At 41.8% G+C, this 15,213-nt stretch overlaps 3 protein-coding genes and 1 long non-coding RNA gene across 7 annotated transcripts; 3 read left to right on the top strand and 1 right to left on the bottom strand.

Moving 5' to 3' along the window:
* The first annotated feature begins 1,174 nt into the window (after nucleotides 1–1,174).
* Nucleotides 1,175–6,397, top strand: amh (anti-Mullerian hormone). 3 transcript variants are annotated; one of them, XM_077717887.1, is made up of 9 exons: nucleotides 1,175–1,363; nucleotides 1,453–1,683; nucleotides 2,137–2,309; nucleotides 2,378–2,483; nucleotides 2,726–2,816; nucleotides 3,070–3,479; nucleotides 3,835–3,995; nucleotides 4,674–4,708; nucleotides 6,261–6,397. In XM_077717887.1, the coding sequence occupies exons 1-9, from the start codon at nucleotides 1,291–1,293 to the stop codon at nucleotides 6,301–6,303; spliced, it is 1,323 nt and encodes a 440-aa protein (XP_077574013.1). In that variant the 5' UTR covers nucleotides 1,175–1,290; the 3' UTR covers nucleotides 6,304–6,397. The 3 variants fall into 3 exon arrangements, with proteins under 3 accessions (XP_077574013.1, XP_077574012.1, XP_077574011.1); XM_077717886.1 differs by lacking the exon at nucleotides 6,261–6,397 and having other exon boundaries at nucleotides 4,674–4,830; XM_077717885.1 differs by lacking the exon at nucleotides 6,261–6,397 and having other exon boundaries at nucleotides 1,176–1,363; nucleotides 3,835–4,820.
* On the bottom strand, nucleotides 4,847–12,741 carry LOC144197222 (uncharacterized). 2 transcript variants are annotated; one of them, XR_013326491.1, is made up of 6 exons: nucleotides 12,418–12,741; nucleotides 7,402–7,518; nucleotides 5,764–5,859; nucleotides 5,423–5,647; nucleotides 5,165–5,241; nucleotides 4,847–5,072 (listed from the first exon to the last, which is right to left on the bottom strand). It is a non-coding gene; the product is annotated as an uncharacterized LOC144197222 (long non-coding RNA). The 2 variants fall into 2 exon arrangements; XR_013326492.1 differs by having other exon boundaries at nucleotides 5,764–5,856.
* On the top strand, nucleotides 6,333–10,872 carry oaz1a (ornithine decarboxylase antizyme 1a). Its single transcript, XM_077717888.1, is given in 6 exon segments — nucleotides 6,333–6,539; nucleotides 9,187–9,253; nucleotides 9,255–9,341; nucleotides 9,976–10,151; nucleotides 10,225–10,310; nucleotides 10,405–10,872. Coding segments are annotated over 6 exon segments (666 nt in total). The 5' UTR covers nucleotides 6,333–6,420; the 3' UTR covers nucleotides 10,536–10,872.
* A 32-nt stretch (nucleotides 12,742–12,773) lies between the features above and the next one.
* On the top strand, nucleotides 12,774–14,938 carry org (oogenesis-related gene). Its single transcript, XM_077717889.1, has 6 exons — nucleotides 12,774–12,932; nucleotides 13,019–13,093; nucleotides 13,582–13,792; nucleotides 13,893–14,086; nucleotides 14,633–14,722; nucleotides 14,842–14,938. Exons 1-6 carry the CDS (start codon nucleotides 12,882–12,884, stop codon nucleotides 14,884–14,886), a joined length of 666 nt encoding a protein of 221 aa, XP_077574015.1. The 5' UTR covers nucleotides 12,774–12,881; the 3' UTR covers nucleotides 14,887–14,938.
* Nucleotides 14,939–15,213: the final 275 nt, after the last annotated feature.

The raw sequence follows: 15,213 nt of genomic DNA, 5'->3' as shown, positions 1-15,213 counted from the left end.
CAAATGTCATCTGCAGTAGCCTAAAATTCTTCCCAATGAGTTAAGAAGGTGCAGCAGACCTCCCAACGAGCATCCTTGGAAGCAGGGAGGACTTCCTCCTCTTCACAACCTGGCCTCCAAAGATACGTATTTAAGGGCTTAAAAACTAAACGACAGTAAATCAAGTCTTGAACAGCAACATAGTGTAGAAAACAACTCCTTTGGTGATGCTTTATGATGTGCAAAGAATGAGCTCTGGCTAAATATTTTGGGCAACATCGACCTTGACTGTCTGCATAACATCACTGCAGCTGTGAGAGCATCAACAGCTCCATGGAAATCCTTCTGTTTTGATTTTATTTAGGAAATGAAGACTATTTAGGATCACCTCAAAAATACATTAACATATCACACTTGCTTTAATTGATTAGTTTTTTTCCCCTAACTAGCTTTAAGTGTTAAACTGTAAAGGGGACCCAATAAATTTACTGAATTCAATATATTCCACTCAGGTTTGAGTAAAATAGACCCATAAAAGTGCCCAAAAACTAATCTAATTTTGTTGTTGCAAGAATAGTACTTTATGGTTTTCATTCCAACCCATGAAGAGGATACACTTCTTAGTGTTTTAACAATTTAATCAAGCATTGGGCAAACTACGGCTCGCGGGCCACATCCGGCCCGCTAGGCTTTTTAATTCGGCCCGCCGACGTTGTCCAAATGTTTTTCTCCCCCCAAGATGGCGCCGTGACGCGGAAGCCAGTGGCAGTAGCTCTGTCCACTCTTATTTGTTTTTCGTGTTTTACAGCCCCTCTATCTTTTTTCTTAATTACATTTTAATATTTTTTAATACATTCCTTTTTACTTTACTTTTGTACTTTATACTTTTTACCTTAATGATGACTGATGAGTATGTTAATACTTGAGTCATTTTATTCAGTTTATGTTTCATATGTATTGTTAACGGATGCACTTTCTTATATGTATCATATCTTGTGCTAACCCGGCCCATCTGTCAAATTTTTAAAATCAATGTGGCCTCCCGGGTCGTAGTTTGCCCATGTCTGGTATATCTCCTGTCCAAGCAATCAACAAATGTGCTTTTCATACCTTTTCTGTTATCCCATGTGAACCCCCCCCCCCCCCCCCCCCTCCTCTCCGTTGGAATCCAGGAGGATCAAGGACACCAGGATTTTCCTATTTTGGCGAGCACAGGAGGTGGGTGAGGAGAAGAAGAAAAAACACCCACCATCTATACGCCTCAGCTCTTGATAAAAGTTGAACGCTCATTCACACGGCAAAGCTCGTACGATGAAGAAAATGCTGCTGCTCTATGCCCTGCTGATGGTTTGCTTCATGGGCCAGACCCAAGCCAGCGTCACAGGTAAAGTCTAAAAAAAACCTGACGATAACTTTACATGTCTCTTTCCAAAAGATGTTTAACTGAATTAAAAAATGGTTTCTATCTACAAGGACCCCCGACGTACTCCACGCCGGCCGCCCACGTGCCACCGAGCATCACGGCGTGCTTCCTGGAAGATCTCCTGGCTGCCTTGCGAGAGGCTTCAGGGGAGGACGGACGAGTGATGCCAGGCGCGTTTGGGACTTGCGCGGCGGCGGCTGGAAATCTGGCCATCTTGTCAGACTTGGCCATGGAGGCGAGAGAGGCAGGGGGTGGACTGGAGCGACTCCATCACAATCAAGGTAATTGTGAGGCCGCCATTAAAAACGGAATAGGCTCAACCATCATGTTGCAGTAGTGTGGATGGCTATAGACAGCCTATTTTTAATTGTCAGTGGTGATTCGGTCATTGTTGCTATTAAAAAAAAAATCATAAAGCGCTAATAATATTGAAGTTAATCTAAATTGGAAGACTTTTTATTCCTGAGTCAATTTACCTGTACTGAGTTTGTTAAAATTTATAAAATCATAACTCTATTTTTTTCTTAATACCAAATAAGAACATAATCAGATTAAACAGTTCAAATAACATTTAAATTTAATGATTTTGGTACTATTATTTTATGTACTATTTCTACTTGTTGTAAAATTTTCAATTATTGGTGTTATGTGTCACACGCAACACCATAAGTGTCAGCTAATTTTTTTTTAAATAGCCAAAACGTCATTCAAATGTACTCTCTACTCTTTGTTAGTGTCTTTGTTGGAGACGGATGAGGAAGAAGCCCTGATGCTCAACTTTGGCTTTCCACAATCCCCTTTGCTGCAACAAAAGCCTGTGCTGCTCTTGGCCTTGGAAAATCCCATTGGTGGGGGTCACCTGGACCAGATCACCTTCACCAGTCCATCTCTGCATCGCAATACGCAGGTAGACCATTAAGAAAATTTGGTGGTCTGCTTATATCTGCAGTTTTTCCTATTTCTGTTGTCTTGCAGGTGGTGTGCTTATCGGAAGGCACGCAATATATTCTGCTGACAGGACAAGCGGCAAAGGGAGACCAAAATTGGAGACTCTTCATTGACACCAAATCGCCAAAAATGAGTATGTTTTTTATTTTTTTTCTTCGATTCTTATTGGGTTGAGTCCTATTTCTCTAGGAAGATGGGAAAATGTTGTGATTGATTGACTTGTTGCAAATTACTTTAGAATTTTAAGCATTTGACTTCTTCTAACTACCAGATTATGGGCAGATTATTGACTATTTTAATGGGAAAAGATGATTTTGCATGCACAAGGTTTGAGTTAAAAGTTAACCCACGTTCATCCATTTGTTTTTGTTGCAGAAAAAAGGATGAAAGAACTTCTTACAGGTGGAAATATGCTAAAAATCACAGTGACTCCGGTTCTTCTTTTCACTCGTCAAGAAGACAGCAGGTAACTTTTTGTTTGAATACCAACCAGCATTTCTATCATCTTGAATTAGGCTTGGGAAAACTACAAAAGACATCAATGCTAGTCCAGGTGTTGTTACACTGATGACATTTTATTCAAATCAAAGTACAAGTTAGAAGAGCTGCTTTAAAATGTACTCACAACTTAGTCACAACTTGTCTGTATGGACAACAGCACTAAAAATCATTCTTGATATTTCACCCGTGACTGACATGTGCATTTGATATGTCAAAAGCCCAAGTGTTGGCGACTCCTCTCGACCCATCTCCTTCCTGTGCGAGTTACGGCGCTTCCTGAGCGGCGTCCTCCCACAGAGGCGTCCGGACACTCCTCCACTGCGGCTGGACACTCTGCGGGCCCCGCCCCCGGTCACCTTGGACCCGTCCTCCAGCGAATCAGAGCTAGCATACCTCATCAATTCGTCGGCCCCCACCGTCTTCTCCTTCACGGGTTCCACGTACCACGTCCACCGGGGGGAGCTGGCCATGCCACAAGGACTGCTGGATGAGGTCAGGCGGAATTTGGAGCTCAACCTGGCCGGGGCCATGGAGATCCTACGAGACAAGGCTGACAGCCAGAGGAGCTTCAGGCGGCTACAGAGGCTTTGGGAACTCTGCGCCTTCTCCAAGTTGGACTCTGTATCAGGTATGATGGGATAGTGGGGGCGCAGGGTCCTGAAAATGTTGGAATATACCAAGTTAAATTGGGTTTTTAGAAAGTTGAAATGTTTCTAACGGTTGTAAGACATCAAAATAGTGATTCCTTGATTCTACTGCTACTGCGGCTTTAAAAAAAGTTTGGATTTTATTTACTGCGCGCCATATGATTGCTGCTGCGCAGAGAAGACAAGAGTAATGCGCAATTGCGCAAGCGTGGGAGGGAACATTGCTCCCAGGCCAATCCTTGATTTTAGCTATAAATGAGTAAAATGGTCCTTTAAAAAAATACATAAAATACATAAAATACATTGCTTACCAATCTGTAATCTGTATCCTTACAGGAGAAAGCCAGTACAGAGCGTTCCTCCTGTTGAAGGCCCTAAAGATGGTGGGTCGTGAGGTTATGCCGCAATCAAGGGCCACACGATCACAACCCGAACCCTCGACCCGGACAAGCACGTGCCGCTTGAAGAGCCTCACCGTTTCCTTGCAGAGTTTCCTGGTAGGTCCCAATACGGCTAACATCAACAACTGTCACGGCCTGTGTACTTTCCCGTTGGTTAACACCAAAGACCATGCCGTGTTGCTCAACTGGCACATTGAGAATGGCGGTACGCAAGAGCGGGCGCCGTGTTGCGTGCCGGTCGAATACGAGTCTTTGGAAGTGGTGGACTTGAACCAGCATGGCACGCATCTCTACACGCATCCGGATATGGTGGCCAAGAAGTGTGGGTGTCGCTAAATTGAGGTGGACCATATTTTTCGGACTTTAGGTGCAAACGTAAAGGGGAGAAAAAACATAAGTAGCACTGGAGGATAAGTTGAATTTTTGATGAAATCCAAAGCACAGATGTTATCTTGATATGCATTTAAAATATAATAATATTTTTTAAAAAATTAAGAGGCAAAAATTAGCTGAATGTATTTTTTATACAAAAAGTTTTTTAAAAATGTGATTACAATTTTTTTTTTGGGGGGGGGGGTAAGTCCTGCTAAATTGTTATTTTTTTAAGTTACATGTATTTATTCACAGTTCTAATTACACTGGTGCCTATAGGAATATTTCATAGCTGTCCAACCAATATTTATTCTTTTACGTTTAGGACCTCAATGATATTTAAACCTGTTCCAAATAGAGCAAAATTACTTTTTTACTTTTAATCTCCTTTTTCTTTTCCAGGTATTCAAATTTATGAGCTCACCATCATTTAGCAGGTTAGTTAAGCGCCTGTTCCAACTATCAAAGTACGTAAATGTGTCCATCTATAAGAGTTAAGCTGTCTAAATATTTTTGAAACAAAATAGAAAATAACAAGTGTATGATTTTTTTGACAGTGTATTCACATGTTTTCCATATTTGAATTCACCACAGTACTTTTTACTATTAAATTCCGAGTAAATAGCCTACAGTGTTGAATTTGGCGTATTTGTTTGTTTTAATCTGAAATAGATTTGTCGATCATTGTTTAGTGGTTTTAGGCTTGAGGATAGTTTTACTGCCAATGGGCTTTTTCCGTCTCCTTATCGCCCCCAGTTCTTCCGATCCCCACCAGGCCGTGAACTTGTCCCACATTAAGATCTAGACGAGGAAAAAAAACACTAAGTACCATTTCAGTTTTTTTGCCTCACCCCAAAAAAACTAAAGTATTTGTTTAAATACCCCATAAATACCTTAGTTATTGACCCATCTTGCACACTTGCAATGAAAGAATTAATGCCAGTCTCCTCTGTAAACATGTTCACGGCATCTACAGGATAAAATATGTAATTAAAATAATTGTATAATCACAATAAAAGCATTGTATTCAGTACTATAATGTGTGCTCTGAACAAAAAAAAAACCTTTTCAAGGCATACAAAAATCCGCAAACAAATGGCATTTGAACACGGGAACTAACTTTATATATACACATAAAATATTTGACTTACTGTGAAACTGATGAACCCCCGTGCCCACGATTAGCACAACCAGTGCCAACGCCAGGCAACGATTCATGGTGAAGCTTTTCCATGGATTTGAAACCTCGTTGAGATTTTGGATAGACAAAATTCTATCATAGGACACTGAGCGAGACGCCATTCATTTAGAATAAATTGGATTCCAATTTAATTTCCGTGGGGAGTCAACACTTCCGCGTGACCTCGTAGCTTTATCTGTAAATGAGAAAGGCCAAATGTCATTTTGTGTAGCGTTCGGAGTACACGTCTCAAAATAGTTAGTAGTTTCGGCGGTTTTAGTTTGAAGGGTTTGAGGAACTCGAGGAACATACCTTGTGGAAAAAGCCTTCACTTAAAAGCCTGCACTTGTTGCTGGTGATTACTGGTGTGCACTGGAGAGGGCAGAGGTGAAACCTACACCCTGCCTGCTGGGAATTTGAGTGACAGGGACAAATGGGGAATGAGAATGGTGACAGGAGGCAAAGAAAACACGAGCAATGACGCAGTTTGGCCTCAAGGTGTCGCTAAAACCTCCAGTGATAACTTAGTGTCATAGTGAATTGGGGACAAGTGTTCAACCGATCGCATTCAATGGGAGATAAAGGGGGAAAATACTTTTTTTTAGGAATTGATGGAACGGGGAATGTCGTTAGTGTGTTTTCCCAGTTTTGGTGTGGTAATAAACCATAGTAACTGTGATGTAATGTAAAAACAATGGATTTTTTGACTTTCTGTGGTTGGTTTGTTAGCATCAATTGGCAACCATTTAGTTAATAAATAACAGTGACTGAATTCAAAGTCGAAATATTTATTATTTTCTGCTCTATAGTAAATGCTTGGTTAAATATGATGCTCGTCGGATGACGTCATAAGGCAGGAGACACACCCCCTCGCACCGAGCCCAACATGAGTGTGTCGGCCGCCTGTCAACGGCTCAAAGCGGAGGAGGGAGGACAACTGAGCGGCACGCGAGTGTGGACGAAGTCCGGATGGTTAAATCGAACCTACAGACGATTTTGAATAGTCACTGTTTTGCTAGAGAAAAAGAGAGACATTTATCCAAGATGCCCGTCATCGAACTGACCAGTAATAAACCGGAAAGTGAAAGGTACGTTGTTGATATTTTTGTTAGGCGCGCACACTCGCGCAAGTGTGTGTGTGTGTCGCTGTCGGACTAAAGCTAAGCTAACGGGCCTATTGGAAAGACGTCGTCTATTTCCTGGATTGGCTCAGGCTAATTCTTGGTTTTCTTATCAATTTTTCAATTCCTTAAAACATATTATGTTAACGTTAAATGACTTATAAACCGATTTATATTACTCAGTTTTATTTACTAATGAAATCATAAATAGATATAAAGGTCTTAATAGGCAAATGTTGACGGTAGTTAATTAAACGCACAATTAAATACGTCAGATATTCCAAGATCTATCGTAAATTGTCATTTAAGATGATTAAACACCCTGTTCGCTTTAAAGTTTAAATGTCTCATTTGAATACAATTCCCCGATGTTTTGACGTCAATGTCATGTTAACGACGTTAGCTTGTGATAGCCACGGCCTCGATGTGGTTACGTCACAATGCTGTTTGTTGTTGTTTTTTTTAAGCCTTAGACGACATCAATCATCTAATATTGTTATTTTGCAACGCAATGTCACAATCAAGAGGGTTACAATCGCAAAAAAATGTATTTTGTCTCTACCATGACTCAATACATTGACCTGATTGTTTGCACTGTACAGTATTTTTCCATTTGCGAATGTAACTGGGGGAGCTCATTAAACATTATTTCGCCGCGAGGGATTAATTTGTTATGTTTTGGAGCAGGAGAATCGATATAGGAACGTGTTTCAGGCACCAGCCTAGTTTAATGTCTGTGTCAGATGTTTTAGTTTTTATTTTTATTATTATTTTTTTAGTTTTTGTTGTTGTTGTTGCGTTATGGAGGTGTGGTTTCGAACCCACTGACCCTGGAGTGGCTTGCGTTGTTCGGATCCTGAGTGAAGTCGGCCAGGGGCGATGGATGTTGTCTTTCTGGTTTCATGTTGTTGTGAAAGACTCTTTGGAAATTTCCACTGCACTGCGACTGTCGAGGGGGAGGGAGGGAGGTTGGGAGGGAGGAGAAGGGGGTTGATTTAGTGATGTCATATTAAACATAGAGGGCTGTTCTTCTCTTGGCTTGTAAACATTAGGAATTTGGTTCATTGCTTTTTACACTGGTGTCATTTTTCAATCTACAAACTTCAACAGTTCAGTTGGATTGTTTTTTTGGAATAAAGAAAGTCTTGAGCAAGGCTAAACTAACTTCTTACGTCCAACATTGTGTTTTCTTCAACGATAATTCAATCATTTGAAAGAGCTTCAAGTATGTTGCCTATATGAACCATAATATAATGTATACACACCCTTTCTTTATGTAGTCAATGTTTTTTAAAAGACCAAAAACACTCACTTGCAATTATGAGAGTTATTTAAATTAGTTTGAATCTATTAATAAAGGAGTACAAAGGATATAAACAATGACCAAATTCTTAGTGTACAGTGTTATTTCAATAAAACCCATCTTTATATATGCATAATTCTATGCAACTTACTCATACATGTTGGTATATATAAGCTGTCAGTGACTATTTTCCTAAATTCACATTTAGCCAGTCCTTAAACCCACAGTTAAGAGTTTTAAGTAAATCCTGCCTGAAAACATTCTCTGAAGTTAAACAAGCCATCGGATTCATTCCACCCAGGAACTAATTCTCATTTGGATGTAACACCTTTGTGCCATATATAGCGCCTCGGTGTCATTTACGTAAGTGAGAATGAGGCATTTAACAGCGGACGTACGCCGTGACATGCTCACTTTGCTACCGATGCGTGTCCTCACTTGAAACTTGGTTGCTGTCTGCCCTCGCTAGTAAAAAAAAACCTGCGATAACGCTCAACTTCAGCTGGCTAATGTTTGGACAAACACTTAGTGTGTTTCCATAGTCATGTGATAATATCTCCTGTGCCAAAACACACAAGTTATGTTTAGTTCAAGGAAACTCACAGATTATAAAGTACTTTCTTTGGGACATGTAAATGTTCATCTCGTCTAATTCAGGCGTAGGCAAACTTTGACTTTAAGAATTTGACAGATGGGCCGGGTCAGCAAAAGATATGATACATATAAAAAAGTGCATCCGTTAACAGTACATATGAAACATAAACAGAAAAACTGACTAAGGTATTAACATACTCATCACTCATCATTAAAGTAAAAAGTATAAAGTACAAAGTCAAGTAAAAAGGAATGTATTTTAAGAAATATTAAGATTAAACGGCCTAGCGGGCCGTATGTGGCCCGTGGGCCGTAGTTTGCCCATGTCTGGTCTAACTGTTTTATGTTTGGAATGATGTTTTAGAAGAAAAAAAACTCCTCGTATACCTCTTGAAAGGCCCTTTAAAAATTAAAATTGTGCATCTAATAGGAGAGAAAATAACAATTGAATAATGTTTTGAGTGTGCTTTTCTGATGACCACACGAAAATGGGAGGCTCACTTGTTTAGTCACAAGTACCACAAAGTGCTTAGTAAGCCACTCTTCCTTCCTGCCTGTTTAAAGTTCCTCATTATTCTCACGCAATACACGATCATTTATTAAAACTTTGTTTGAATACATTTTGACACGACCACTTGCTAAACAATAGCGTAACTTCCCATTCTGTTGGGCATTTTGTGCGGTGTAACTTAGCATGGCACTGTTATTGTTTTGCAGTATCTCCAATCCCAGGAGGTGCTCCCGCTGTTGCAGTAACCCGTGTCCGGGGCCTCTGTGGTGCTCCTGATGCCCCTCACCCACCCCTGAAGATCCCAGGTGGGCGAGGGAATGACCAGCGGGATCGCAATCTTTCAGCTAAGCTATTCTATTCCGTAAGTTCATTTTTGTTGTTGTAGAAATTTGTTCCTGCCCTGTTAGAATGAACTAAGTCAATTGCCACTGACGGCAATAAACATCCAATCTATTTTGATAAATGCGACACGAACTGGTAGAAATGTCTTTGCAGATTTTTGCAATTATATCATTTGAATAACGAAATTCCTACGGTGTAAGCCACGGAGATAAAAAAAAAAAGCAATATGTTAAAGATTGTATTGATCAAATATAGATTTTTTTTAACGTCAATACCAATTGTGTCCCGCAGAGGGCGCCTGAACTCACTCTGAAGTTTGCAAATATCTCATTTAAGTCAATTAATTATAAAAGATAGTCTTTTTAATCAAGAAAAGCAGAAATTGTACATTTACTCTTTTTTTAAGTAACTACAAATTAATTATTCTGTTTTTTTTACAAATACAAACAAAATTAGTTAAATGCAATATTTAGCAGTTTTTTTATTTCAAAAACAGAAAATATACAATTGAACAAAATTTTTATATTAAACGGCCCAAAAATAAAGTTTTGGTCACTTTTTAAATCAACAATGCCTTGCAATGATTCATCCATCTATCAAAATATTTCATGGCAGTTCTAATTGCAATTTTGTCATGTTTTGTCCATTGCCAGGATGCTCAGTTACTGGTTTTGGAGGAAGCGGCTCCCACCAACAGCAGAGTACGTTTTCTGCTCTTCGAGCCGCGCTTCTCTGAAGGCAAAAAGTGTGTTTGGAGGGCGGCGCTAAAAGCAGGCAACCTCTACATAGAAATCCCACCCGGAGCCTTGCCCGAGGGCAGCAAAGACAGGTCCGTCCCAAATGCATCCATTTCATTGTGGAATCCTGGAGGCGTCTTTCTTCATAGTTTGTTATGCCAACAGTTTTGCTCTGGTTCTGGAATTTGCCGAGGAGCAGCTGGAAGGCGACCACGTGTTCATCTGCTTCCACAAGAACCGTGACGATCGAGGTGAGGCACCGCGTGTGGTTTTTGTTGGTGTCGGACTGGCTCGAATGCTCACGTCGGGTTTTTTTCTGTTTTTTTTCCTGTTTTTTTTTGTCAGCATCCCTTCTGCGCACATTCAGTTTCCTGGGCTTTGAGATTGTGAGACCAGGTCATCCCCTCGTCCCCGCACGCCCCGACGCTTTCTTCATGGCTTACAGCATCGAGCGAGACTCTTCGGATGACGACTGAAGAGCGCTCGCGTACCTTCCTTTCTCATCCACGTCAATGTATCGTAATCAAACAGGGCATCTAGTTCTCCTTTTAGTCACCCGCGTAACCGTGTTTTACTTCCTTTGGCGTCTAGTGATGATTTCCCGTTGGCCCCCAGCACAGGCTGATATTTATGATTAAATTTAAATTCATCGTTCTCCTCCAGGTAGATTTGTTTTGCTTAGTAATTGTGAGTTGATTCTCCTGTTCATATTGATTTGTTTTCTATGTGTGCATGATTTTCATTTGATGCTCTGATTCACTTGGTAGAAATCTGCATGTTGAAACGGAACCAATTAAAAGTGCTCACCTCATACTCACGACTATGTTACTTTCTTCACATTTGCTAAAAATGTGTTCCTTTCTGCTGGGATAGACTTGATGAAAATTATTTTTAATACTAAAAGTTAATTTTAAAGCAAATATAGTGGTACCCAAATTAACCTCAAATGAGCAAAGCGCTAATCAAAGACAAAAGTATTTGATAGAATCTATCTGCACAGGCCTATATGCCTTAAAAATAAATATGCTTTTTAACCTCCTCCACTAACTTGAGAACAAGACCACTTGAAAAAACGACGTCACATGTGCTCTGAGTCAGAACCAGAAGACAGTCCAGCAGATGCTCGTTTATTTCTTGTGACTTCACGTTAGCAGCGCCACCAGAAAACGTCAACGTAGCGAGTCAGTGGCAGAAGGGAATATGTTTCTTTATCGCCACTCGGAAGCGTTGCCTGATCTTGTCCGGTTTGTTCGACGTGGTCGCGTGTGGGTCGGCCGGCAAGTCGGTCCAACATCTGTCCGTCTTAGGCTCCTCCCTAACTTCTAGTCCTCGCGGCGGCCCGACTCTGCAAAGCAACGCCTCTTCGTCGACCATGTGTGGGCTCTGGGTCAACGTGACGAAGCCGTACGGGGTGGTCACCTTCGCCAGGTGGGGCAGGGAGAGCGCGGCCCTGCTGGCCGGGTCGAAGCAGTGCTGGGCCTCGTTGGGGCGACGTGGGTAGGATGCCTCCCTCTGCAGTGGGCTTCTCCTCTGCTGCAACGGAAGCGAGTCGCTGCGTTCGGCCTTGCGCCAGAAAAGCTCCGTCGCCGATCCCGATGAGGAAGAGCCGCTTCGCTGTATCCCGTCACTCCGAGGGTCTTCCCCGGGGTCCTTTCGTCTGTTCTGGACTAACAGGCTGGGGATGATGAACTGAGGGATGCTGTCGGGAGTCAGAATGTTGCCCAAGATGTCGTCCCGGCTCGAGCCCAGAGAGCGTCCGAAAGATTTGGGGTTGCTCGCCGCCCAGATGAGGGCGCTACTGTGCCTGCGGCCCGCCGAGAAGTTGTCCGCCTTGGACCCGCCGCCGCCGCCGATGGCCCCGATACTGAACGTCCTGGTAACGGTGTTCCTCGGCATTTCTCCGTGGCTTTCACCCCGTGCGGACCACTCTTATATACCCGCCGTCCCCTCCGCTATATTTTGTCCGGTGCTTACGCAAATGTGACGAAAGCCGGCAACGGAAATGGTGGCCAATTACAGAGCCTGTGTCAACAATGGAAGCTCTTGTCCAAAGCTCTTCATATGCTAACGAGGCCTTCCGACGGTTACGTGGTCGAATAAAGCTTTTACTTTGTTTATTTTGGTTGCCCGGCATTGGAGGAGTGTTTACGATAATGAGGAAAAAATGACTATTTTGGTTATGTTCGTCAAAAGCGTCAGCAAAGCGTGGGTGAAATCATCTGTGGGAAGATTTGCCTTATTTTGCATCTTAATTTGATTATATTAACAATTTAAATTGTGGTCTTGTTTTCAGTTTGTATTTTTAAACAGCAGTTATCCTAATTTTCCATTAAATGAATCATGATTGAAATGACTCACAGTTTTGGGGTCCTGGGTTTGAATCCAAGTTGGTTGTCCTTTGTGCAGTTTCCATGTTCTCTCCGTGCCTGTGTGGCTTTTCTCTGGGCTGGTTGCACACTGGTTGTGCCCGCTGGGATAAACTCCAGCACCCCCCACGAGGTTAAAGCGGTTCAGAAAATGAATGAATGACTGGTGATGAAAATCTAACTGAAAAAACTACAAACGATACTACTTAATCAAGCGCACAATTAAACAAACAAACATTTTCCGGCACGTAGACTGCATATCACTGCACGTTAGTATACCAGGCTGTCCTTGCTGCCGTTGATTGTTGCTGTCTGCTGATTGGCTGGCGCTGATTACAACTCAACGCGCTCGGGGCTCTGATTGGATGAATGTGAGCGTCTCTGGAGTACATTTTGTTTGTGCAAGTCAACGTGGTTTGAAGAATGATCTAGATCAGTTGGACGCTAGCAAACAGCATGGCCACGCCGGAGGAGCACCGCGTCCAAATGGAGGAGCGGGCAGAGGAGGTACCGAAATCGACCATCTTTTGTTTTTTAAGGCCCATCGCCTTTTTGTTTGCTCGTTTTCCAACTCTTTTTGTTCATCTAAAAAGGGCGAGGTGACGGTGAGGCGTTTTGGGCTGTTGCACACCCTGCTGCGAGGACTCCTCTGGCCGTTTGACATGGTGGTATGTGCCCCTATAATCATTTGTTAATATTTATTTGCCTGCTAACTGGGTATTCCTTTTTAGTAGCCTCACTCCTTTTCTATTGATCTGCCATTGAGATGCAGTGTTGAGCTGTATTTGCGGATGTTTTTGTTGTACTAAAAATCATCATATTTTTAATTATACATGCAAATCCATACAATGTGAATCACTAAGCTAAAACAGAAATGCAAACATTACAGCCTTATGTAACTGAGTATTTTTGCTTTACATGCCATTGGCAACAAAAAAATGTAAATATTGGTGCAATTGACAGCACTAAATGCCAAACTCACTTTGACTGGAAGGTGGTGAATGATTTTTCCATTCATTCCTCCCAGTTGTAATGATTTTTGTGTGTAGTCCAGCCAATGAGAGCTCTGAAAGGGGTTAAAAAATTGAATGAAACAATTTCTAAATGAGATTACTTTTAGCCTTGCTGTATTTAAATCACTTTTTTTCTTTTGCAGGTCCGTGCATACCGTACATTTTGTTGGGTTTTGGGATTCAGGCAGCCCGCCAAAGTTTCACTTGCCGTCTCCAGTTCCACACGGCAGCACCTCACTGGTCACAAGCGCCTTCGCCCATTCACTCGCCTGCTGCTCAATATTCTGCCCCGCTGGGCGCAAGGCACCTTTGGCCTCCCTCTGTCCACTACCATTAGCTGCTCCCTTTCCCCAGGTATAGAAATTCATCAGTGCACTTCACCAAAATTCCCTTGTGCAAAGTTGGACATGAATAGTGTTGCTTTTGACCCTAAACGAGGCTTTTCCCTGAACAGAAATGCGAATCTCTCCCAACAAACCTTATGGGAAAGGCAGCAAAAGGAAGCAAGATGATGTGGAGGACGATGATGAGGATGTTGAAGATGTTGAAGACGAAGAAATGTACCAGATCTGGCTGGATTCCATCAAACGAAAGTCCATTGCGGATGAAGCTGCAGATGCCGGTTCTGAGACAGACCCAGACTACGAGGTTAGTGCTTTTTTTTTAAATCCTTCTGCCAAGTTGCACTGTGTTGTCTTTTCAAAAATCCAAGGGTTGTCGTACCAATTTCGAGATCGGATTAGCGTGGTTTAAATGATCCACAGGCAATGTTCGCATGTGCAATTGCGCAATACTCGTCTTCTCTGTGCAGCAGCAATCATATGGCGCGCAGTAAATAAAATCCAAACTTTTTTTTAAACCCCTTTCCCCATGATGGCGCCGTTTACGTGGCAGCCAGTGGTAGTAGCTCTGTCCACTCTTATGTTTTGGGTGTTTTACAGCATGTTTTATATGAAAAATTAGAGGGAACATTGACATGCACCTGCTTATGACAGGTGTGATACCGGTGTGCCCATAGCAAGCAATGATATTGTCGCTCAAACTGGTACTCGGTGTGCCCAGGGAGGTTGTCTTTCTGCCCAGACTAATGAAAAATTAGAGGTTCAAAATTAATTTAGTGGTGGTAGTGTTTAAAGCGTCAGGATAAAAAAAACGTGACAATGAGCCACACGCATCCCACTGCCGTTTCTCCAGCCCAGTTCTGTCGAGACAGAGAGTGAAGATGACAAATTTCACAACAGCACAGGAAGCGAAGAAGAGTTTACCGATGAAGATGTGGAGACGGTGAGATTTTTTTTAAGTTATATATATATATATATATTTTTAATGGCTTCACTTTTCATGAATTGGATATACAATTTGAGTTTTCCAATTACTGAATTTTATTTTATTTTTTTAAACAGGGCTGTCAGCTGCCTCCACCTGAAACTGCTTCCCCTGCTGTTTAATTTCATCTTTTGTACGCAATTTTCTAAGTCACAATAAAATGTATTGAATTTAGCAATGTCTGCACCATCTGTTTTTATTTTTTTCATAGTCCAGGGTAAGAAATTACTAAAAATCCAAGCAAACTGCTACACTTGGGTGTGTACGTAGCTACCCACTAGATGGCAGGAAACCCTCATACCTACAAATTGTTCAGAAATTAGTGTTGAATGTTTTGACATGGGAATGACCATATAACATGATTTAAAATCTTTTTTTAAGGATAAACCACTTTTGTGCCAACTCTCTTGGCAAATGGAGTTTACATCTTTTAGAGGGTTATTGTAGGC

This window comes from Stigmatopora nigra, chromosome 5 (assembly GCF_051989575.1).
Source record: "Stigmatopora nigra isolate UIUO_SnigA chromosome 5, RoL_Snig_1.1, whole genome shotgun sequence".
In the NCBI taxonomy this organism is placed as follows: domain Eukaryota; kingdom Metazoa; phylum Chordata; class Actinopteri; order Syngnathiformes; family Syngnathidae; genus Stigmatopora; species Stigmatopora nigra.
The sequence above is the reverse complement of the archived record's forward strand: the minus strand, read 5'-3'. Positions and strand labels throughout refer to the sequence as shown.